At 39.8% G+C, this 23,355-nt stretch overlaps 2 protein-coding genes across 2 annotated transcripts in view; one reads left to right on the top strand and one right to left on the bottom strand.

Moving 5' to 3' along the window:
* VPS35L (VPS35 endosomal protein sorting factor like) overlaps positions 1–10,753 on the top strand; it is a 57,298-nt gene extending 46,545 nt beyond the window's left edge. Inside the window, exons 28-31 of the mRNA XM_075105126.1 lie at positions 1,386–1,551; positions 3,190–3,308; positions 9,634–9,780; positions 10,338–10,753. Coding sequence (XP_074961227.1) covers positions 1,386–1,551; positions 3,190–3,308; positions 9,634–9,780; positions 10,338–10,436 — 531 coding nt within the window. The 3' untranslated portion in view covers positions 10,437–10,753. The remainder of the gene's footprint in view (positions 1–1,385; positions 1,552–3,189; positions 3,309–9,633; positions 9,781–10,337) is intronic.
* Positions 10,754–13,570: 2,817 nt separating this feature from the next.
* Positions 13,571–23,347, bottom strand: KNOP1 (lysine rich nucleolar protein 1). Its single transcript, XM_075105137.1, has 5 exons — positions 23,214–23,347; positions 20,709–22,110; positions 16,957–17,025; positions 16,384–16,461; positions 13,571–13,978 (listed from the first exon to the last, which is right to left on the bottom strand). Exons 1-5 carry the CDS (start codon positions 23,330–23,332, stop codon positions 13,667–13,669), a joined length of 1,980 nt encoding a protein of 659 aa, XP_074961238.1. The 5' UTR covers positions 23,333–23,347; the 3' UTR covers positions 13,571–13,666.
* Between the last annotated feature and the right edge of the window lie 8 nt (positions 23,348–23,355).

Below are 23,355 nucleotides of genomic sequence, written 5' to 3'. Positions count from 1 at the left end.
CAATTGTCAAGTATGAAGAGAGATATATATGTAATTTTCCTTCCTATATTTTCAGTTGTGGCTAAAAGATGAGGAAAAATTGTAAACTAATTTGGAACACCTGAGATAAAACTTATATAACCAAGGTATTTGTTGACCTTAGAGAAGAAAGGCAGGCCTCTGACTCGCAAGATTTCACTGCAGTGGAAACCTAATTCTTGAAGATTTTTACCTCCCTCTGTTAACAGCTCTGGCCCTCTCTGAGAAGATTCATCTTTCCCAGCAAGGGTTGGCTTAGTATCATGGCATGGTTTTTTAAAAAAAAAAAGAAAAAAAGAAGAAAAATTTTGAAGGTCATTCATTTGTTCTTGGAGAAAGTAGGTTGTTCCTTGCAGTTTCCTCCTACCTTTTTTTTCTTTGACTACTTATTTGGTGAACAGCACACAGTAGAGTGCTGTCCAAATCCTCATAATCAGAGCACTGTATTCTCATTTTTCCAATGGAAGGGGTCTCCCAAGCCATGCATGTTCAGCAATGTGGAGGTGCTGTGTTGTCAGAAGGGAAAGGCTAGTTGCAACTGTGACGTGTTGTTGCTGTCCACTGACTACAAAAGTGAGACTTTGAAGGAAGGCTCTGTCAGAGAAATTACTTGTATCATTAACAGATGATTAAAGGAGGGAGATCCAAACTCTCAGATTCAGTAATGAAGAAGAACTTGCAATGAAATAACCAGGATTCAGAAATTAGCTTCCATAATTTTTTCTCCTATTTACTTTACAGGATACATGATCAGAAGGAAATGTCCCCAGTGGACTGTGATTTGTCCTACGTATGTTGGTATCATTGCACCAACTGCCAGCTTGAAATAAGCTGGATGCAGTATTAAAACTGCTTGCAAAAACTCGTCGCTTATGTAAAGCAGATGTCTTTATAATTATATTTTTCATATTAAGGGATTGTTGATTGTCTGTAACTTTGACTTCCCAGTGTAGGTGTTCTGAAACCCATAATTATATGAGTAATATACTTGTTTCTATAGCTTACTGACATTATTTTAATTAAAAAAAAGTCCTACCCAGTGTGTTTAATTTTAGAGGCTTAGCTGTTAGGAAGCTGACAATTAATTTTGTACTAACCTGCCGTGTCTAGAAAACAAAACATTTCAGAGTTTGTGGAGACTGCCAAGATCAAGTTTATGATTATTTATGGGTCAAATGGCATTTAGGAGGAAACTGGAACAGATTTTTAAAAAGATTTGCAGGAAGCACATTTCAGAAAAGTAGTTGTCAGCTTTAATTATATTGTAGTTTTTGCTTTTATAGAGCTAATATTGTGACTCTAAACCCCCTTTTTGTTTTGGACTGGTTGTGGTGTTGTTTTTGACTTATCTCTCTCCTTTTCTGTAGGACCATCCAGAACAAGGAGTGTTGTTTCTTGTGCGAGGATTACTAAATGTGATCCAGGATTATACTTGGGAGGATAACAGCGATGACAAAGTCAGGATTTATACTAATGTTTTGCATCTGCTGTCTGCAATGAATCAAGAAGCATATATCTACCATGTAGATAAAGGTAATACATAACGGTGGCTCTGGATCCTTGCATTCCACTGTGCAATTTGTACTATTGTATTACCACAGTACCTAGTTAATGAAGATCAGTGGTAGTCAGTCTTACAGAATGGATTCTTTTCCTATGCAGGTCCAGATACTGTAACAAAATAATCATGGGAATTGGCTGCCAAACAGCGGCTGTTCTTTAAAGTGAATCTGTGCAGAGTGGTTTACTTACTTTGTTCTTGGTGATGTTGATGCAAACACTTAGAACTGTGAACTTTTCAAGTAAATATTAGAACTTTGTATGTATGGAGGGTTTTCTTTTAGTCTAACATATCAACTTGATTTATACTTATCATTGGTGTTTCATTCACGTTTATTAACAACTCCAGTTTGCAGAATGTAAAGCCTAGTCTTCATTATTTAAACGATGTAATTGCTGCTTTGAAGGTAGGCTTTCAGTTTTGGAAATTGTGGTGGTTACTTACAAAAATCTTCAGATTTTTGAAGAACCCTGTGTGAAAACACTGTTTTCACGAAGAGGAAGGCTGGAACAAAATCTGCTGTTCTGGTGAATAGCCTGTCAGAGTTACCAACCATGACAAGAATATCTCTTGCAGTTATCAGCACAGAAGATAATTGTCAGTTGGACAACTACTCTATAGTAAATCCACTGTTCGAATTCTGTAAGGAAATATGGTTTAGCTGCTTTTTCTTTCATTCCATTTTTTATATTACCAAAATAGCTGCATAATCCCAAGATGAGTAATTTATATTAATTAGATTTCGGTGGAGAGAAGTATGGAAATATGAATTAGTCATTTTTTCCCTGTAGTTGGATGATATTTTTTTTTTTTCTAGGTGGACCATGTACCTTAGCTTCTTAAAGTGAAGTTTACTTGGGAACAGGGAATCACCTTTTATCTTATATGGTCTTAATGTACCTAACTTATATTTATATGGTTAAATATTGTATACACTTAAACTTACAAATTTCTTTTAACTTACTCCTTAGTAAAATATTATAAATAAATGAGGCCCAAACACATGTTTGAAATCACAATTATATAAGCTCTAAAAACTTCAAGAGCTCTCTCCCTCCAAAATATCCTTTAAGGGCTTTGAAATTGAAAATACACTTTCTGAATTTAACTGTGTGACTTTGAGGTAATCAAGGTTTTATTTTAGGAAAAAAAACCAACCCAAATTAAAAGTGCAGTTTTCTTTTAAAATCTTGTTGTTTTCACTAAGAAAATACAAGCTGTTTAGCCCAGTCCTGCTGCCACTGAAGGTGATGGTCATACTCTTCTAAACTGATGGGGGCAGGGAGTCTGTTTCTGTGGAAAAAGTGAAAATTGACTCTGGAAGTTACTTTGCACTTAAGTCTAGCAGATACTTTTGAACCTGGCTGTATCCAGGAATACAGGACTGGCTTTAAGCTAGAAGACTCTTTTCAGTGTTTTGTTTTAAAATGCCCAGGACATAGTAGGCAACCAAGTGGTAGGCACTTAAATAAGATTGTTCTGTTTGTGTTTCATGGTGGGAGGGTCATTTTATTACTTCCAAATCTGGTTTTCTAGAAATAGCTGGTGTTTCAGTAACAAACAAATGCATAGCTCTTTAGCCAGACCTAAGCCTGAATTCATCTCTGCAGTTGATTCCAATGATACCCTGTATGGTGGAGACTCCAAGTTCCTGGCTGAAATTAATAAACTGTGTGAAACAGTGATAGCACAGATCCTGGATCATCTGAAAACCCTTGGAAAAGATGAGGTATGTTCTTGGCTTGATTCAGTACAAAACCAGAATTACTTTGGAGTTGAATAAACAGACCACCGTCCTGCCCAGGCATTGGTCTTTTAGAAAGCTCCAGGAACCTTACAATGAAAAGAAATTAGGCAATTTTACTTGTCTAAAAAGTGAGTTGACCATGTAGGCAGGCTTGTGGTCAAAAGACCGAATGATGTGAAAGAGAACGTGTAGCAATTATAATAAATTTTTAAGATGCAGGCTAAAGTTACCTGCTTAGCTGTGTACTGTACGTGGATAGTCTGATGGAACCAAGAAGCAGTAGAAGGTACTGGGGTGTATACTCTGTCGTACAAATTGTGGCAGTGCACCAAAGGATATGATTTTGCTGCAGTACAGAATGATGATTGCAGAGCAGCACAGTGAGGTTAGAGTTAGCTTTAAATTAACCAGCTTGACTCCTGGTGTAGTCTGGTTACGGAAATATGATGCTCAGTGTGGGATAACTTCTTTTTTTCTTAAGAGACTTTCTGCCTATAATGAGCTCCACGATGCTGGTATTGCAATTATTGGCCGGAGCTGGAAAGTTGGAGACAGTGCCACAATCACTCCTTTGACTGCAGTATAGTTATGCCTAAAATCTACTCCATGTCCATCCTTCCTGTTGTTTCCTCCTGGCTGTCACCTTTCTCTCTCTCTAAATGAACTGTATTTTCTTGCCAGCGAAGTTAACAGTAGCCTGAAATGTCCAGTTCTGTAATGGGCAAAGTGAGAATTCACAAGTAGTCTGTTACTGGGTAAAATACAGTGGAAACCACCTTTAATTTTTAAGAGTTTTGTGTCCCAGACACTAGGATGAAGTCAGAAGAGGGGTGCAGAGGGAGGGAAGCGGTGTTTTGGCTTTACCTTGTTTTTAGTACAGGGGTATATTTGTTCAATATTAAATAAAGAAAACTCTAGGCAGCTTATTGGATTTCTTGACAAGAGTTCACAGGCTCTGAGAGATCAAATATAGCTTAATGGTTTGTATGTGAAAGGCAGGTGACTAATGTTTTCAGTATTACTGGGATAATGAGAACTTACTGTTCTGCTAATGTACCTGTTTCTGAGACTAAAGCCCTCCACAACTTCCTAATCGCCCCTTACTAAACCGCTGTATAATGATAAAAATCTTGTGTCTTGTAGACTAAAATGGGAGGGCAGGGGTTGATGAATTTGATGGAATTTTTTTTAGACAGCTTGTTTGCACAGTAGCCTGTAGTGTTTGACAATACAGAATGTGTTAGGTGACACATATTTGGAGGATACTATGCCAGGTCCAGCCTTTTCTCTGCCTTTGCTATCCTCTTTGTCCTTCCTTGAGCAATGGTAGATATGTAAGATGAATAAATCCTATGCTCAAATGCCTCTACATCATTGTACACATCACCACAGTGAATAGCAGTTCTTTTTTCAGAACAATAATAGCAGAAAACAACCATTCTTGCACAGCTAAGAATGTCCAAGCAGGTATTGGAAGGAGGTGTTTAACAGTTTTCAGGACTGTGGGTTATATACTGAGGATTCTTTGCATGTGACTCTTGTATGGAGTATGTGGCTGGGAATGTTTGTAGGGCGTGAAATCTGAAAAAAAAGGCTGCTTTTTTTTTTTCTTACCTGCTTTCAAGCTTAATACTTTGAGTAATGAGATACTGTGTTACTTCACTGAAGCAGTTGTTGCATAGAAAACTGGATTTAAAGCTAAGCAGCATAGATATAGGTCCTTGCCCTGCCTTTGCCTCTGTGGCCTTGGATTTACTCCTCTGTCCATCCTTATTAAAAAGGGGGAGGAGCATTTATTTTGGTTTGAGTAAAAGTCCTTCAGAGATTTACGTAAAAATTGTTTCGTAAGAATGAATAGTTTTTTATGGAAGCTGTTGTTACTGAGGAAAAAGGCAATGAGAATATTGTCAGAGACCACCATTTGTGCTAAAGTAGAACCAATCATAAAATCACTGTGGTATTTTGGATTGCTTTAGTGTTGGTGACCTTTTATTCTTCATCTGCTTGGATGCTCATTTAAATGAACAAGCCTGTGATGATACCAGGTTTTTATTGGTTCATTTCCTTTAAAAGCTATAAAGGAAAATAAATTTTTCTCACAATAAAATGCTTTCACCAAAATGGCAATTTCGAAGGGAACAATGTGTCTTATGTTAACACAGCATGGTCTTTTTGCAATATTAGAGAATGCTTCATTTATGTTACAGTGTTTGAAAAAAAATTTTCAATGCTGGACAGTTCTGTAAAGTTCAAGCTGTTTCTGGTCATGAGAGCATGTATCAGTGAATCCCCTCTGCCTTTGTGTGGTTGGAAGACTAATCTTATGCTCCAGGTTTCTCAGAAATGTAAATATCTTTCCTCTTGCTACTCAGTGATAGATGTCCAGATGGAGTATGTTTTAGTCAAACATGACTTTTGACGCAAAACTTTAAGAGCACATTGTTGTGTCCTTGGCAGTGCCATGTCAGGATGTCAGTCTTCCCATGTACCATATGATAGATACTGGGCTTTTTATGGCAAGTATCAAAAATGGAGCAGTACAAACCAATTCCTGGGTATGCTCTTGAGGCTTCTCCTTTCAATACATCTGATTTTTAATTTATACAAACTTACAAAAACTTCAGTTGATTTCACATGTGTTTGAATGCTGAACTACACGCAGAGTGGGACATAGCTCTGTGTTTCTGTGTGGGTATGTTTTAAATTGAGAAGAGGTTGTGCAGCCTGAAGGATTTTGTGTCACTGGCTAAGATTTTCTAAAGGTGGTTAAGCATTTCGTTCCTCTTGGGGAGGAGGGAGGCAAGGGAATTTACCTGCTGCAGTCTCCGGAAAACATTACAGGTGGTGAAGGTGCCTGTTTTGGCATGCTTGCAGCTTGCCTGCTGATGACTCAGCAAGAGGATGGGTGCATTGCAATAAGGAACTGTGGCTGGTGAGTGCATATTAACTCCACTTCTTTGTCTCAGAGTGGGAGAGTCCTAACTCCCAGATTAATCCTTTTATTACACCATTGTCTCTGGCATGTTGGTGGAGTTTAAAGACTAGAAATAGTTTGCTATTCCTGTATTTTTCTTATATATATATTTGAATATGCTATTCCTGTAACAGATGTTGAAAGGTTCCCAAAGGGCTTCATGTGAGAGCTTTTAAGTAAAGGCAAGGCTGCCTGTCATGGCTTTCTTTAGCAATATCTAGATTTGGACAGCCAGCATCACAGTAGTGCTGGAATTAATTTTGGGCTGGATTGTTCAGGTAATACTAGCAAACGGATGCTATATCAGCATGCAGACTCAGCCTAGACTGGTATAGTTAGTACCTTGGAGGAGCCTTACAGCCCACACTGAGCTCTGTGCTGCCACAGATGGGCTGTTAACAAGCATCTGAGCCAGTTATTTTAAAGCTGCACATGGGGACGGCAGCAAGCCAGATGCACCTTCAGAGGAGCGAGGTATCTAAATGCACAAATGCTTTTCTAACAGAAGGCTCAAGGTATCCTTATGACATAGATGTCTAGCAAAAGTGACCAAAAGACAGGAATGAATATTTAAATTGCTAGCCAGAATTTTGTGAAATATAAAGTTACATCGGCCATTATATGAAAGATCCAATTTTTTTTCTGTTATGCTATACGAAATTTGGACGTTGCTCTGCACTTTTATTGAGGGGCTAGGACACAAGGGGGTCACGTTCTGATGTAGTTTGTCCTTTGTTTCATTGTCGTCAGCATTATTCCAAAGATTATAGAAAACGTGCTGCCTAGAAGGCTGGCAATTCTTTTTGGTGTGGGAATTGCTAGTCCCATGATATATGTGGTTGCCAAATAGCTGAGCTGTTGCTTTCTCCTTGCTGCCTGTGAATACATCCTGTGAGTTGGAATGCCACCCACAATTCAATCTCAGTTATGTCAGCAGGCTTGGCAGCATGCTGGCATAGATGTGTCTCTCAGGTGGGAGGTCGGTGCCATGGTACACAAACATTCCTGTTCATCATCATGTGAAGCCCTGTCTGACTCTTGTTCGTTTTCAGACGTGGTGGGATTTACTGCATGCCTGAGCCTGCCTCTCTCTTCACTTTACTTTGTGTAACTGATGATGCCAAAATCTGGTCCTGTTATACCTACCCCAATACAATGAAAGTGTGCATCTCATTCTCTTTTTCTTTTTAATATGTTTCCAGATCCTTTTTGAAGTACATATGTTTCAAATTAGTCAAAATATCGTCCTTATTTTAAAGAATGGATTTCGTACTTGCATTGATACTGCCTGAAATACCTCCCTAGTTGATATTCAGACTGGAGTACTGCTGCTTTTGCATTCTGCCCAATAATTTAACTGTCCCACTTGTGAGTAAAGCTCCAAGCAATTCCCAGGAATCTCTTTGAAGTTGGTATTCAGTAGAAGACGCACAGGCTTTAGACCATCAATGAGAAAAAATTATAGGTAGTATAGGTTATTTAGTTAATGCAGGATACATGGTGATGTGGGAGGATGCCTTGTGAATAATGTGGCAAAACATGGCCTACCTGTCTGTACCCTAGATCTGTTTTTCCCTGAACAATGTTAGTTCTACAGGAGAAATACTACAGTAATATATAAGCATAACTACTTTCCCTTTTATTGTCTTTTTGAGTTGTATTTCTGCTGTTTGTGTTGATCAGTCTAGTCCAGTAGTATTAACTGTATTTCTCTATCTGGTAGGGAGTACAGTTCAACACTCCCAAATGACAGTTGTAGTTTTAGCCTATAAACAAGTTTTTGACTATTGGGATGGAAATTGATAATGTTGATAACTGTTATAAGAGGAACTGTCTTCTTGGTAGTTTCATGTAATTAATTTAGAGCTTAGGGAACTTCTTGTGGGTCCTTGAGCAGCTCTGGGCACTGCGTATGCATGCGTCTGTGTGTGTGCCTGCGCACAGTTTCTGATGTGTCAGATTTGTTCTGCGTGTGCATATCTACTGTGTGGGTCACACAAATACCTGCAGTAGCATGTGTGTTTGGGGCATGCTGTGTTCTCTTTTTCTAGTCAGACAGTTCTTTAATGGCATGGCTTTCTACTTTCCCATATTTATCTGGAGGACTGATAGCTCAGTGTGTGCCATTTCTTTGATTAATAGCATCTGACCTCTCTCTTTTGCTGGCAGTGAGAAGGGAAATTAATTTGCTTTCAGTCTCTTAGGGAAAGGGCAGAGGCTGTATGGCTGCACTGGTATCATGTCAGGAGCACACAAGTCACAGAGATCACTGCACTCCTCTTATCCCAATCTCTGCCTCATTCTTCCTGTAACTTCAAATCTGAACGCTGTATATTAGCTACCCTAACGTGTTGAACTGAGAGGGCTGAAGTGAAATATTAAGTTCATTAGTCGAGGTGCTCAGCTGACAGTTTTGTTTTAATACTACTCTGCTGCTGTGGTTTCTGTGTAAGATGGAGCTATCCTTTTATCAGTGGTCTTACTTGAGCGAAAAACAAAGAACATGTGCAGCAAAGCAGTATAAACAAATACTACGTCTGAGATGCATCCAATAATAATTTGTCCTTTTAGCCTTTCAAAACTTATTCTGTAGGAATAGGCAGAATCTACAATAGCATTTTAATTACTCCTGTTTTCCACTCATCCCAAACCAGGGTGGTGGTACCCTGTAAGTTTAGTGCAGGATTGTCTGTGCCCCAGAACTCTTCCATAGAGGCTGAAGGGTGTGGTGCTCCTCCATGGTGGATTACCATGAGGCAGGGGTCCTCCTCAAAGGTCCCCTCTCAGCAGTTATAGGGAAAGTGGCTGTAAATATGGTGCAAATATGTTGGTGTCACCAAAGTTTCAGCGAAAGAATATAGCAGGGAAAAAACATCCTTGGTTAAACAAATAGAAGTAGAACAGACAGCTGGAAAATCCTGAAGTTGCATTAATATAGATTTATGACAGTGGTCTCTAAAAAAATATATAGCCATGGTGATATAAGTGCAAGGTTGGATGGTGGAAGGGCGATGTATATGCAGTTGTAGGGAATCTTGTGTTAAAAATGTGTCAGAGCTACACTATGTGCTGCGCGAAAGAGGTATGAGATGTAGGAGTCTTGTGTCATTATTTACAGCAACTCAGGCTGATCCATGACTATCACTATTGTTGCATTTTGAATGGAACGTGGAAACCGTGCCTGTATTCTTGGGTCTGTAATTATTGCTGTGTATTACAGAACGAGTATCTGCCCCTTGCACTTCTGAGAGTTCAGAGAACCTGGTGAGGTTATGCTGAATATTTTGGGATGACTATATGGTAAAATAGAAATTTATTTTTTTTTCATTGTAGACCCTAAAGCGACAGAGTCAGTTGGCATTCTATTTCTTTAACACTATTCTAGCTCATGGGGATCTACGAAACAACAAACTAAACCAGCTTTCAGTCAGTCTCTGGAATCTTGCTCAGAAACATGGCTTTGCTGATACCAAGACTATGGTAAGGAAAACAGATAATGCAGAGAAATTTTATTTCTTAAGATCTTTTTCAACTCCTTATTTGGGGAAAAAGTAACATTTTCTTGATCTGAATATACCTAATCTTTACAAGTTGCTTTCTTAAAGATTAAATAAGCTTAAAAAAACCACCTTCTTTTTTAAATGCTTCTTAATGAATAAGCAGCTTCTCTTATTTCAAGTGGTCTGTATCTTTCTAGCGGTTTTAAATGTATATTACACATTACGGAACCTGGAAATGCTGGGTGCTGTAACTTTTTTCCAATACAGAAAACTATCTTTAAGAGAAATACAGCATGTTTATTTAGTGGAGGATCTGCAATGTGTGAGTTCAGAAAGTGGGCATTCTAGAGCCTTTAAGACAGACTTACATGATAACGAGCTCTGGAGTAAGAAGTGCAAGCGCTCGTGTAGCCAGTGAAATTTAGGGAAAATCATGAGTGTCTATTAAAACACCTTCACATAGATTAAATGATGGCCTGTGAAATGAGAAAAGACAAGACACTGAAAATCTCACAATATCTTTCTTTTCATACCCAGGTGAAAACGCTAGAATACATCAAGAGGCGAAGCAAACAACCTGAAATGAGTCACTTCACAGACTTGGCCATTCGGCTTCCTCTGCAGTCCAGGACCTGATGAATGCCTCTTTTCCAAGGAGTCATCAGTACAAGAAAGCATTTAGCTGAGGCTAAAAATCACTGATCTAGGTTTTGGCTGGAGGGGTTCAGTGTATTTTTATTTTACTTAGTGTGACAGATTTACTTGGACACGGGTAAAAGTAAAACTACTCTGAGTGCAATAATTTAACCTGAATTTCTGTTTCCAGTTTTACCACTATATTCTTATTTTAAATCATGATTCAGATTCAGTAAAGGGTATTTTGAACCTCTGTTGTTGTGAAAACCTTTCAAAATCTAATCTGTTGTCCTTTTAGCAACAAAGGAAGAAGATAATCTGCATGGATCAATTCACAGCCTCCGAACTTCATCCCACTTGCAGAATAGTCTTTCTCTGTGTAGAAAGCAGCATTTCAATACAATAATCCTAATAAGTCGTCTTTCTGTGTTGGGATACTGCCAAGATTTGTTTTGTCAGTTCCAGTAAAAGAGAAAAATGGCCAAGGTGTTACTGTACTGATTTGTACAATACTTTTTCACAGACATGTTTATGCTTTCATTTCAGTTCGGTGGTGGTTTGTAAAATGGAAGGAATCTTTAAGCGCTGCCTGCAAAGGAAAATGGAAATGTATGCAAAGTACTCTATATTCTCAAAGTACACTGTATCACTGAATAAAACAATTTGCAGTTCATCTGTTTGTCTGGGGGAGTTTCTTTGCATATACAAATTTATCACCTTACCCTTGTGGAATTTAGTTACATGTACTGTTATTACACCTAATAAATTTCACTCTCACCACTTCTGTCCCTCAGTAAGGAACCATGTTGAGACCTTGCATCTATTGCTGCTTTTGCTTAGTTGTATTTGAATGAGCTAAATCCTTATACGGATATTAAGATACATTTTTGCACAAAAATGTTGGGTTTTTTTTAAGGCTAAACAAGTAATCAGTTTTGCTAGAACCATGTTTAAGGAGTTAGCAAGCTGATAATAAATACCAACCAAATAATTTAACCATTCTTGTTGCGTGTTTTTCATCTCCTCAGTAGTTATTGAAGCAGGGTACATCTAAACTATTTATTTTATGTTAAGGTTGTAAAGAACTGTAGATGTAAGCGGAGTAAAATTGTAGGAATACAAGGCAATTATGAAGTGGTATCAAATTGATACAGAACCTTTCCAACCTTTAGTACGTAGCTATTTTATTTATATTGACTTTCCTTAAATAATTCTGTATAAAGCGCACATAGATGATGAAATGATAGCAGTGCATGTGTTATCATGTCCCACTTCTAATTTAGCTTTCCTTCGTGCTGCAACAGCATATAGGTGATTCTTCCTTTTGGGCTTGGAAACATAAACTATGAACTGGGTAAGTGGGATTAAACTCTGAGCTGTCTAAACCGCCAAGTGGGTCACACTAAGCAGCTGTGGTATGGCAGAAATTGCCCTCCGGGGGCAAATGTACTGCTCTAAACCCAGTGTGGAGTTGTTCCAGATTCTGAAAAATGGAAACTCTTATGGCAGGCTTACAAATGTCCCAGCTGTTCCTCTTCCCCGTACAGGCGCCAATTTTTGCCTATTGTCTTTTGAGCATAGTATAACTTTGGTTTCTTTATTGATGCAAGACCATCATGAGAAATGCTTTCAAATGTTTTACTACTGGTTTTATTAGTGCAAAAATAGCTCAATGACAGGCAGAAACCTCTGGTTTGTTATCAGGAGCAAACTCTACATCTAGTTTAGAAGCTAACACAGCCACTCTAATAAATTACATTTGGCTTACTTCCATGTAAGAGCAAAATTAATTCTTGTTAAAGCACTCTACTTATTACAGACCTCATTTTTCTTCTGTATATAGCAAATATACAGGCCAGACCACATTTGACTGCTTGAAAAAAGCTGATATTTGTTTTCCCCAGGTGTGTGTCTTGTTTTTCAAACTATGATGTTTTCATGTGGACAGTATTATCAAGAGCAAGGTGCCAGGCCATCCACAAAGGTATAGTTGAGCAACACACTGGTATACGTTATGCAGTTCTAGATGGGAAAGAGTCCTTATCCAAAGCTAAGGCTAGGACTAGTATCACCTTCAGCATCTTTGTCAGTGGCAGTGCAAGACCAGTCACTACCCATCCAAGACTTGCTCTGCAGTAGAAAGCTGTGCAGGCTGTCCTCCTCCAAAATAAAGACACTAGTTGCCATTTTCCTACCCGTTTCTTTAACTTTTTTTTTTTTTTTTTTTCCAGACAGGTAGCTTGAGGGCCTGAATTCAGCTTTTGTCTTAAATCAGAAGAGAAAGCAGAACCTCCACTACCTGACTTGAAGTAAACCAACAGCAAAAGCCTAGAAGGGCTGGCTAAAACCTGTCACTGAGCTTTGAGAGCATTGGTGCAAAACACTCGCCCTGAGGTAGTGGTGATTTTAAATGACACATTAAAGGAGATGGTTTACTCAAAGGACCAGTTCAGACCCTGCAGGAAGTGGTCCAGCATCTCCCTCTTCCCAGGTATGGGAATGGACTCATGGCAACCCCTTAAACTGGAGCCCCTGCATAATTTTCACTTCCCCTCAGGAGCTGCCTAAAATGCTGTCTTTGCCTTTTCTGCTGCAGGCAGTGTATTTTCCGCTGGAGGCAGCTGCTTTCAGGTAGAGTGGTCCACTGGAACAGACTATTGTGGAAAGGGGGGTTGCCTTAAAAGAGCAAGAAATTTAGAGGATGTTCAATGCTATTCATTATTATAATGAAGATGCTAATGTTTAAGAAACTACTTTCTGAGTTAAAAGTCTCCCCTCATCAAATCTGTAGGCATACCAGTAGCGTTTCTTCAAAGTAAAACGCCAGCACTTTGTACTACTCACCAAGAGTAACAATGTGAAGATTTTACAGAACACTAAAATCCTTTTCCATCGCTAAGATGTAGCTAAAAATAAATTTGTGAAATCAGCATTTAAAAAAAATTTACTCAGTTTCAACTTGTTGCAGGCATTGCCCACCTACTGTCAGTCTTTGAAGAAGTCTGTTTCTTGCCTTGTAGAAATCATGGTAAAGGCTTCAAAAACTTACTGTTTGGCTGAAGTGAGGACCCAGTTCCACATAATCTTGGCATATGCAGTTGAAAACTTGTACTAAAAGCACCTCATGAACCAAATTGCTTAAACATTTTGTATTTTATTTCAAGTAAAAAGATGTGGAAAGCGAAAGAAATTTGCCTGCTGAATTTTTATTCCTTTTATTACCTTCAGTTTTAATCTTCAAATTTTATAGATCTAGTTGTGTATTTTTCTATGTATACTTTTTTATTGGAAGCAGGTTGAAATCCAAGACCAATCCCTCTACGTTGCTTCAAGTCCATGGCTTTATCGAATTGCATCTTCAGAGCCTGCTGTAACTTCTCCTCCCCTTCCCTGTTCAGAGCCATGTTCAGTTTGTTTGTAGTTGCCGAGAGATTTTGGATAGGCCCAGAGCCCTTTTTGAAGCCACCCATCAGTCTAAAAAACTTCATTTCTTCCTCAGAACTTTGAAAAGTGGCTGTACTCCACTGGCCGAACTTTGTATCCTGTGAAGCAAAACAAGGTTAACACTCAAATTAAATAATGCTAAGACTAAGGAACACCCTTTCTGACTGTGTACCATGAGAACAGAACAAGCTACAACAACCTGACAGGGCTGACAAAGCTGGGAAACATCATTCCACAGGTAGTACCTGTCAAAGGACATGATAAGAGAATGATGTAAAACTGCATGAGTGCATCTTCATTAGCATTTCAGTTCATTTAACCTGGAGACAGTGTTTAATGCACTTTCAGAATCTCCTTTTCCTCTGTCTTCAGCAATCTTGACTTCTGCTCTCTGGATATTATTTACCGAGCTCAAAGAGCCAGACATTGTCCAATCGTTTCTCATATTCTAAGACAATTGTCAGGTTTAATCCTCTTTCACTCTGCTACTTTGTATGGTTATCTTTTCATTTTCCTACTGTCGAGTTAGGTACCTGTTGTTTTCAGCAGGGTTTTGTTATGTTAGTTTTGGAGACAGTGTTCGATCTAGCTCATATGCTTTAAATAATATTTGCATACGCATCCCTCTAATTACCAATTTTTGCAAGGGTGCAAAAAATGAGGGTGTACCCTTATCCTATGGGACTAAATATAGTACTCTTCAAGCCTCCCCTCCCTTGCAGTTTGCCATTCCTTAACTCTGCCTTTCACTGTACTCTCTGAACTAGCTCGCTCCTTCAGGCTTTTTCTTTTGTCTGCAGATACTGGCTTCTTTGTGAGACTATAAGTAATATCCAAGTCAAATCAGAACTCAGCTGTTTGTGGATATCCCAAAATACATCATATGATTTATAAAGTTTGTGAACTTTTGGCTTACCTAAGAACAGGCTTCATTATCTAAGGATCTTATTTGACTCCCGAGCTATAGCTAGGAGCTATGCAAGCATTTATAACTATTTTTGGCAGGACTGCTACTCCCAATTTTTAATTTAAAATTGGGGGTGATATTAAATGGAAGAATGTTTGATCACTAATTAAATAGACTGAGCTGGCTACATCAAAGGAAAAAAATGTGAATTTAGTGGTGTGTTTATATAAGCTTGAAATCCTTCCAAATGAACAGTCGTAGCTTGCATAAAACAGTCATTCTCCACTAGACAGCCAACATAACACACAGCATGCTACATAATATTGCAGGCAAGCTGTAGCAGGTTTTTTGTTTTAAAAGAAATACAAGGCTGGAGCATCATTCACTATCACAGGCCAGAATACCTGCTATTAAAAGAAAGCTATCCATAATACTTCAGTATTTTTACGTTCCTCAAAGACAAGTTGCTGTATAAGCCCAGGTCTGTGACACAGACCCATGCACACATACGCGCATATATATATCTCTCTCTCTATATCTCCTCCCTTTGGAATACGAGACATCTACACAGATGCAAAAATAATTATGGCTTCTCAAACCCTCTGCTTTTTTTTTACGGGAATTACTGGCAGGCACTACACATAGCTTTTGCTGCCGCATTTCCAGCTCACTCTTTATGAAGCTGATGAATTACTTTTCATAGCTTCTATTCTTCTGCATACTACTAAACAGAGACAGATCAGCACCAAAGGGCTGCGATGATCCCCTGCCAAGAATGTCATTTTTCTCAATGACTTCAGAGACTATTAGACAGTTGCAGTTCCAGAACTATTGCAGTCTGCCTCCCACTATGTAAAAACTTACAGGAGTTGTTTCTGGCATTTGTTTGAGGCATACTCCAACTTTCTAGGCATACTGGCAGTCTTGCAAGACAACTAAGAACCATTAATTACTAGCAAAGCTTTCTCTCCTGAATCTTACTATCCCTGCTAAGCACTACTGCAACAGTTTCCACAACCTTACTGTAAACCTGTCAGGAGGCAGGCTGAGCAGGATGCAAAAGCAAAGAATAAAGAATCATCTTTCCAAGAGGTGGAGGAAAGATCTAGAAATTAGGGAAGGACTGACTGTAAATATCGCCTGCATTATGAGTTGTCATCCCGTTTACCTTTCCATGTGCACCATTACTAAATGTCTGCAGTCTTCCAGATAACAATTCAGATACACTTCAGTGACTGCTATATCCACAGCCTAGAATTATTTAGATTTCACCATAAGCAGAAAATGCTTCTGTAGGAATTTGTCGTGGCTCATTCTCCAGCGGAACCAGAGAAAATGTTGCTTCTGAGGACTGATGATGGGAATTAGAGCTCTGTACAATGCCAACTGCTGGTGGAATTCGCTGGTCAGCTCCCAGACTCTCTTGGGATTGTACTAACGTTCTATAGCGTAACCATAAATTTACAACCAGAAGGAAGACTATTGTGCCAAGCCATGTCCCTGAGCCACATACTAAAAAAGAGTGCCATGCTTTTTTCAGGAACTTGCTCTGGGACACAGTATTTCCATCAGATCAAGGTCTAAATTTATACATACCCGTTCCACTTTGGGACTGAAAGCCTTCGTTTTGCCAGATTCTCTATCGATTTCCTCTTGCAGAGCCTGCCGCCTCACCTAGCATGCAGAAACAACAGCACAAGACACTATCTTCTATGTGTTTAATGACAGTTAATTTAATTCACAGTGAAAAGATGTGGGAAGAATAAAATAATTAGGTATCTTCAGAAATTTTCAAGGCTAATTAGAAAGTTGCATGTGATCCTTTTACACACTCGAGATTTTTCTAGAAGTGTTTTAAATGAACTTTTTGCTCTATCAGATACGGTTAATCTTCTAACTGTAGGTAACAGCTACACTGAAACTGCCAACATTGATGAGAGACAAAGAAAACTCTATTTAACCTAAGAAGCCTTATAGAAGCTTCTGAAATTGACTGGAGCTGTACATTTTGGACTTAACCCATGAAAGGCAAAGAACATTCTAAGCAGAGCTCTGTTTAGAGAAATCTTGGCCTAGATAAGCAACTGAGGAGTTTTTTTTGTTACAAATTCTGTGCATGCCTTAAATGCTGACTTGCTTTAAATCTTACACAGTTAAGACAAAGCATACCTTGTCTATGTTAACTTCATCACAGTTTCCTTTTTTTTCCTGCACAATAGTTATATCATCCACATGTTCCTGTAAAACAGGAAAAAGCGTGTATGAATATTTTTATCCATTCTGGTTAACGAGAATTTACACAGCTCTGACTGCAAAAGTAGTAGAACCACTAAGCGATACAGTAGTACTATTTCGGGGCAAGAAGAAATAGTCAGATCTAAGATGAAAATGCTGATTAAACCTGTGCATTTCTTTGGAGAGGCTTTCTCCCCAAGGCTTGCACAACAGAAATTTGAGGAGCTATTATCCTTTTTTAACAGAGGATAAGGGATTTTTTTTTTTTTTATTCACACATTAAAATGGACCTGCCAATATCACTGGCACGTACAATAACATTTGCAGGCCGGGTCATTTCAAATTAAACGGTTTCATAAAATTTATACTTGAAATGAGGGACAGAACTAGTAGAAGTAAAAAAAAAAATTTCAAAAATGGTCGTAAGGTAATGGCCTCTGTGAGTGCACGGGACAAGCCTGAAGCACATTGATCCCAACAGCCACTTAAAAAACCCAAACAAACAAAAAAATCAAGAAGCAGATGTATTGTGCTCCATCTTGTACAAATGCAAAGTAGGTGATGGTCTCCAAGGAGCTTCCGGTCCAGAAAGAGCACCAGAAGAGGCATGACACATACATAAAGTGTCTCCTACAATGGCAGCAGACCACACGATAGTTCCACATCTGACAGCGAGGAACAGGGAGCTGATGTGAAAAGACAGAGCAGCTACAACCAGAATGGAGGCACGATGGCAGGAGGTAAATCAGTGGCAGAGTCCACAAGCAGTCAGATACTGATAACCCTTCTGCAAAGTGCAGCCCTTCAGCAGCTTTTGCTCCCGTTGACCGGCGTTTCTAAATCATTGCCCTCAGCCTTTCTTTTCCAAATTTGTAATATGGGTAAGATTTCTGGGCATCCAGTGTAACAGGATAAGTAATAAGTCTAGGATAGTGGTAAATTAGAGCCATAAGCTTTAGACCAGCCTGGAAAAGGTGGCTGAAGGAAAGATCTATTAATACAGCTAACATAATAATCCAAGCATGAAATAGCCAGGGAACACTAAGACAAGGAAAAGATTTGTAACATAATTCTGTCAGCACTTTTTTGAGGGTTTACAGTTTTATTTAAAGCCATGAATGATTTACTTCATTTTCCGAAGCTGCCTTTTATACATTGATTTCACACACACACACAAGTACATGCACCATTACAAATGTGAGAGCACTGTCTGCAATAAGGAGAGCTCATTCTCTTAGATGAAAAGAAAAAACAAAAAAACCCCAAAAAACCTGATTTACTTCTAGATGGCCTGGTATTGTCTTTTCAGATCTCTTAAGACAAGCAGGAAAACCGTTGTGACAGGATCCTGCAAACAGCTACAACATTTTTTTTGTTTAGCTGGAAGGTTAAGTGGCAGACAAGGAAGGAGGAGGGGTGCACCCCCACCCCACTAATTCACAGCATGTCGCTGACCTGCTGAAGGCTAATGTGTGGCAAAAATTACTCCCTCTGGAGGTGTGCCAGTCTTCCCCCAACTTCATGGAAGGGAGCACATTCACACGTGATAGGATTATGCTATCTGCAGGCAAACAATGTCAAAGAAGTAAACTGAGTCCTCACTCCTCCTCACTCTGCTCAAGTTGACTGTAATGGCATCCAATGGAAAAAATACCAATTATTAAGTGGGTGTCACTCCACGTTGTCTTTAAAAATTGACCCTTTTGCTTCCTGCACAAGGCCAGCAGAGGATTCTTCAAGGCATGCAGCAGTGTGTGTGACACTAGAAAATGGTTAGGACTATGGCACAGTTACATGCACGATTGACGTTATCAGCTGTTTATTAAAGCATTGTATTTTGGCATGGCAGGAACTAGATTTCTCTAGAACTGATCTACCCAGACTTCTCAATCTTCAGGAGAATTTCTCTGAAATACTTTTTATTATGAAAGGACAGAGCTGAATATGGGAAAGAGAAACAAAACATGCATCACCCTACAGCCTTCTCCTCAACTGTCTGCAAGGTATTTGCTGTGCTTTCCATTGTAATTGGTCATGCAAGTTTACTTGTCATTGTCAGGCTTTTCCTGCCTCCACAGAATGTGAGCAGCTGTGAGAATCCAAATGATGTCCAACAGTCTCAAAAAGGCAACGTCAATTTAACTAGAAAACAAAGCCTGGCAATAAAACCATCTTGTCCTTTCAAAGGTCAAAAGGAGAAACCTAAGTAAAAAGGCCCAAACATCTGCTCGCCTACTGACTGATAAGCATACACGCTCCCAACACAAACCTTTCTGGAAAAGGCCTGTATCTGGGCCTCCACGAAGCTGCTTATATAATTCTATATTTAATTATTAGCACTAGACCCTAGAAAGCTGCTAGGTTTCCACAGAACACGAAGAAACCGCATACATGAATGCATTCAAAGCGAAGCACACCATGAAGTGTGCCTGACAGGTAGCTAGTGCTATGGCCTGCTCTATCCCTAGTTTACAAAAATCTTCAGTGATGCTTTATTAACTAGTGCTTGACTTTTAAACAAGCCAAGTATTCAAAGCTCTTGATAAATAACAACTGGAGTGCAGTTTCCGATTACCTATGAAAATAAAACCAAGTTCCTAATGACTTGCAATGAGCTGTTTTCAAAGATTTTTAAGCAGCTAAAAATACAGATAGATACTTATGGAATTTCTGAGCTTAATTCCCAATGATAACAACAGAGTTTAGGCGTGTAGGTGCTAACTTTAGGCACTTCAATAGCTTTAAAATATGACCCTAATCAGATAAAAGAAGAAAGTTAAAAAAAGCGCAATAAAACCAGATCTTAATAGTCTAATTTTTGAAAAAAAAAATCAGAGAAGACATCTCTGTATTTCCCATCTTTCACCAGTTCCTCTCCATGTTTCTTCCACCTCAGAAATGGCAGTACTGCAAGACTCTGGAATGGGATTTCCTTTAACAGTCAGTCTGGATCCAATTCCAGTCACCCTCAGTTATAATTTACACAGCTCTTCCATCTATTTATTTTCTTGCATAGATTTATTTTTTAAATTAAGAATTTGTGTTTGGGTTGTTCTCTAGTATTTTGCCATCAGAATTTATACATCAATGCCAGTCTACACTTAGGATTCTCAGGATTTTCTCCAAAGTTTTGTCCAAGTTAGACAACAGGTTTTGGCCAGATTTCCCCCTTGTTTTTAGCACTATGCAATTCCAGCAGCAACAGCAGCAAAAGCTTGAGGAAAAGTCTAACACACGCAGTTAGATGCACTCATGCTGCCAGTGTTACCAGCCTGCTCAGGTTAAATGACATGGTATTAAAATCCTATTTTATAGGAGTGTTGCCACTTTGCTAAGAGCAACTCAAGGAGGGATAGAAGAACATTTATGACTGTATATACTGGTTTTCTTCTTGTGCCAGTACTTGCTGTTAGTTGTAATATTTACATTTTCACAACTGAAACACTACATGACTACAGCAGTAGGCATTAAAAAAATATTTCCCCGTGTTTCACAACTCTTACGTGCCAAAATCAAGAGATCGGCTGATCCTGCTTCTCAAAACCCAGAGGAGGCCCTGATGCACCTAAATGTAACCAAAGGGTCTGACCTGGCAGAACAGCCTGCAAAACAGGAAACTGTTTACCTAAAAAGCTTTCGCCTCCTTAGCACAAGGGTGCAAAGATACCCTCTTCTTTATAGCTTACCAGTGCCTCATCTCCCATGTCTTCTCTTTTGGTCTTGTTCTTTTTTGCATTTGCTTGTGAATCTGGTTCTTCAGCAGAGTCCTGTGATGCTTTTTTTCTTTTTTTCCTTTTTCTGTCACAGAGCATATGATTACTGTTGCATAATACCCTATCTACAACATCCCCTGGGACACATTCAGCTCGCTTCATTTCGCTCACTTTGTTCTTTTTATTGCTTTCTAGTAGTGTTATATTTTGACTTTTAGATGCACTGTCATTGTTTAAAGAAACTTTTGGATATGTTGTTTCCTTCTCCTCTTTCTGAATCTTCTTCTTTTTCTTCTTGATTACTTCATTATTATCCTTGATATTCTTGCATTTTTTTCCAGAAAGCTCTGCTTCCTCAGACTCAACTTTTTGCTGTGCAGGGAGATGCTTATCAGAAGCTCTGTGACTGTAGTCTTGATCATCTTCACATGTTAAGGAAGAAACATCTTTGCTTCTCTTCTTCTTCTTCTTGGTCTCTCTGATACTTCCAGAGTTCTCAGTAATGTCCTCTTCCGCGCTATTTGTCAGTGTCATTTCCTGGAAGCTCGATCTTTGCCTTTTTCTGAATTCACTTAATGCAATGGGGCTATCAGGAGCTCCATAGATGTTGTCCTGATTATCTGCTGGTGGTAAAAAGGAGTCACACTTATTTTTCTTTCTCTTCCTCTTCTTTCTTCTCACATCACTCTCCCTACCATTCTGGATAATATCTGTTCCGTGGTTTTCACCAGTAAAAACTTCTCGTGAAATATATTTGTGTGGTTTTTTACGAAGTTTTTCAGGCTGTTTATGTTCGCTGTTCTGGATGTCTTCTAATGCTAAAGAAAAAATGCCTTTCTTCTTTTTTTTCTTTATTACTTCACCATTCAATTCCAAATTCAAAGCAGTATTCTTTGTGCTTTTTTTAAAAGCAAATTCATTTTCCTTAGTACCATCTGTATGATGATTTGAAAACTCTGTATCACTACTCTGATTATTCTCCAATGATAAAGAAGAATGATGGACTTTTTTTTTCTTCTTTTTAAGAATTTTAATTTGTTCCTCTGAGTCTTCTTGAGGTTCTGAATCCAGATGGCCTCCTACATTCACAAAGCTTTCTGAATGTGCTTCTTTCAGTAATTCAGAGCCACCTCTCCTTTTCTTGTTTTTCTTCTTCTTCTTCTTCAGTTCTAACTGGACTAAACATTCATAATCTTTTAAATTTTCCTTTTTCCTTACCTTTGTTTTTGTCTCAAGCTGGTCGTCATCCTCAGTTTTAATGACAGTTTGAACATCTTTCTCAATTTTAATGACAGTCTGGCTGCTACTACTTTTCACCTTTTTCTTTTTCTGTACAGGCTCCTCATGAACTTTTCTCTTTTTCTTTATTATCATTCTAAAAAATGAAATGAAGATGTTAGTGCACCACTTCAACAATATGAGGCAACCCGTAGTCTATTTGGTCTTCCTTTATTCTGAAACCATTGCATATCTCTCATCGCCCCCGGCACTCTTTTTCCCATTTCACAGCCTGCTTTCTGTGATGGGAGGGAACCAGAAGCGCACGCAGCACTGAAAATATACTCTACTGGAGTGGTGAAGGGGGATTTTTTGTCTTGTTCTTTATTGCTGTCCTAGTTTCTAACTTTCTGTTTGACAGCTGCTGAGCATGGCATTTTCAGAGACATATCTACCCTCTAAAAGTCCTTCCTAAATGACATGCACATATATATAAATTGGTAAGTATAGTTTAGGTGGTTTTCCATGTAGGTATGACTTTATTTAACGTTGAACTTCACTTTATTGCCCACTTAGCATTACAGGATCCTTTTAAGTCCTTACCCTGAATTTGCTTCTGTCTGTGGTTTCTCATCCTTGCTATCTGTTTCCTTTCTTGGGACATTTATGCCCACAAGCAGGTTACAGCAGAGAAGCCTTTGGGATCCATCTGGTGACACTCCCTGTCTTTGCTGAGAAACCTATTTACTCCTATTTGGTTCACCATCTTTTAATCAAGAACTCATGCACAGCATTTGTTTAAGTGCCTCTTGTAAGGCGCCCGGCAAAATCCTTTCACAAACCTCTCAGGGTACCACGCTATGCCCACGCCTGGTGCCGGCGGGCCTGCCGGGCCCCTCGCACCGGGCAGCGGGTGTGTGTGACCCCGCCCCTCCGGCGCCTCGCTGCGCCCGGCGGGGCCGGGGCCCGCCCAGGCCCGCCCACCGGCAGCCTCGGGAGCGGGCCGGGCCCGTCCCGGCCCACCCCGCCTGCAGGGCTCCCGCCCGGCGGCACGGACCGAGGCGAGCCGCGGCCATCCCGTATCCGCCTCTGCCGCCGTTAGTGTGGCGGCGGCTGCACCCCACTCCTGCCCCGCTCCGTCACTGCCCGGCTGGGCCCCGCCCGCCCGGGTGGGAGTGGGGGAAGCCCCGGGAGCGCCCCCGCCGCGCAGGCCGCGACCCGAGCCCGCCCGCCACCTCCTCCGGTTGCCTCGCCGCTCACCTGCCGCGGCCCATGTGCAGCCGCCGCCGACCCGCCGACCCGGAAGGGGAACGGGGCGGTGCCCGCCCGGCGGCGGGGACGGGCGGCGCGGTTGCCGCGGCAACGCGGCGGCAGGGCATGGCGGCGGGCGGGCGGCCGCCCA

This window comes from Phalacrocorax aristotelis, chromosome 10, assembly GCF_949628215.1.
Source record: "Phalacrocorax aristotelis chromosome 10, bGulAri2.1, whole genome shotgun sequence".
In the NCBI taxonomy this organism is placed as follows: domain Eukaryota; kingdom Metazoa; phylum Chordata; class Aves; order Suliformes; family Phalacrocoracidae; genus Phalacrocorax; species Phalacrocorax aristotelis.
The sequence above is the reverse complement of the archived record's forward strand: the minus strand, read 5'-3'. Positions and strand labels throughout refer to the sequence as shown.

Excerpts from the sequence above, each read along its gene's own strand:
- KNOP1 (XM_075105137.1), bottom strand. The coding sequence starts at position 23,332 with ATGCCCTGCCGCCGCGTTGCCGCGGCAACCGCGCCGCCCGTCCCCGCC. Across the intron at positions 22,111-23,213 it reads CTGCACATGGGCCGCGGCAG|AATGATAATAAAGAAAAAGA; the intron begins GTGAGCGGCGAG and ends TTCATTTTTTAG. Across the intron at positions 16,462-16,956 it reads ATGAAGTTAACATAGACAAG|GTGAGGCGGCAGGCTCTGCA; the intron begins GTATGCTTTGTC and ends TCTGCATGCTAG.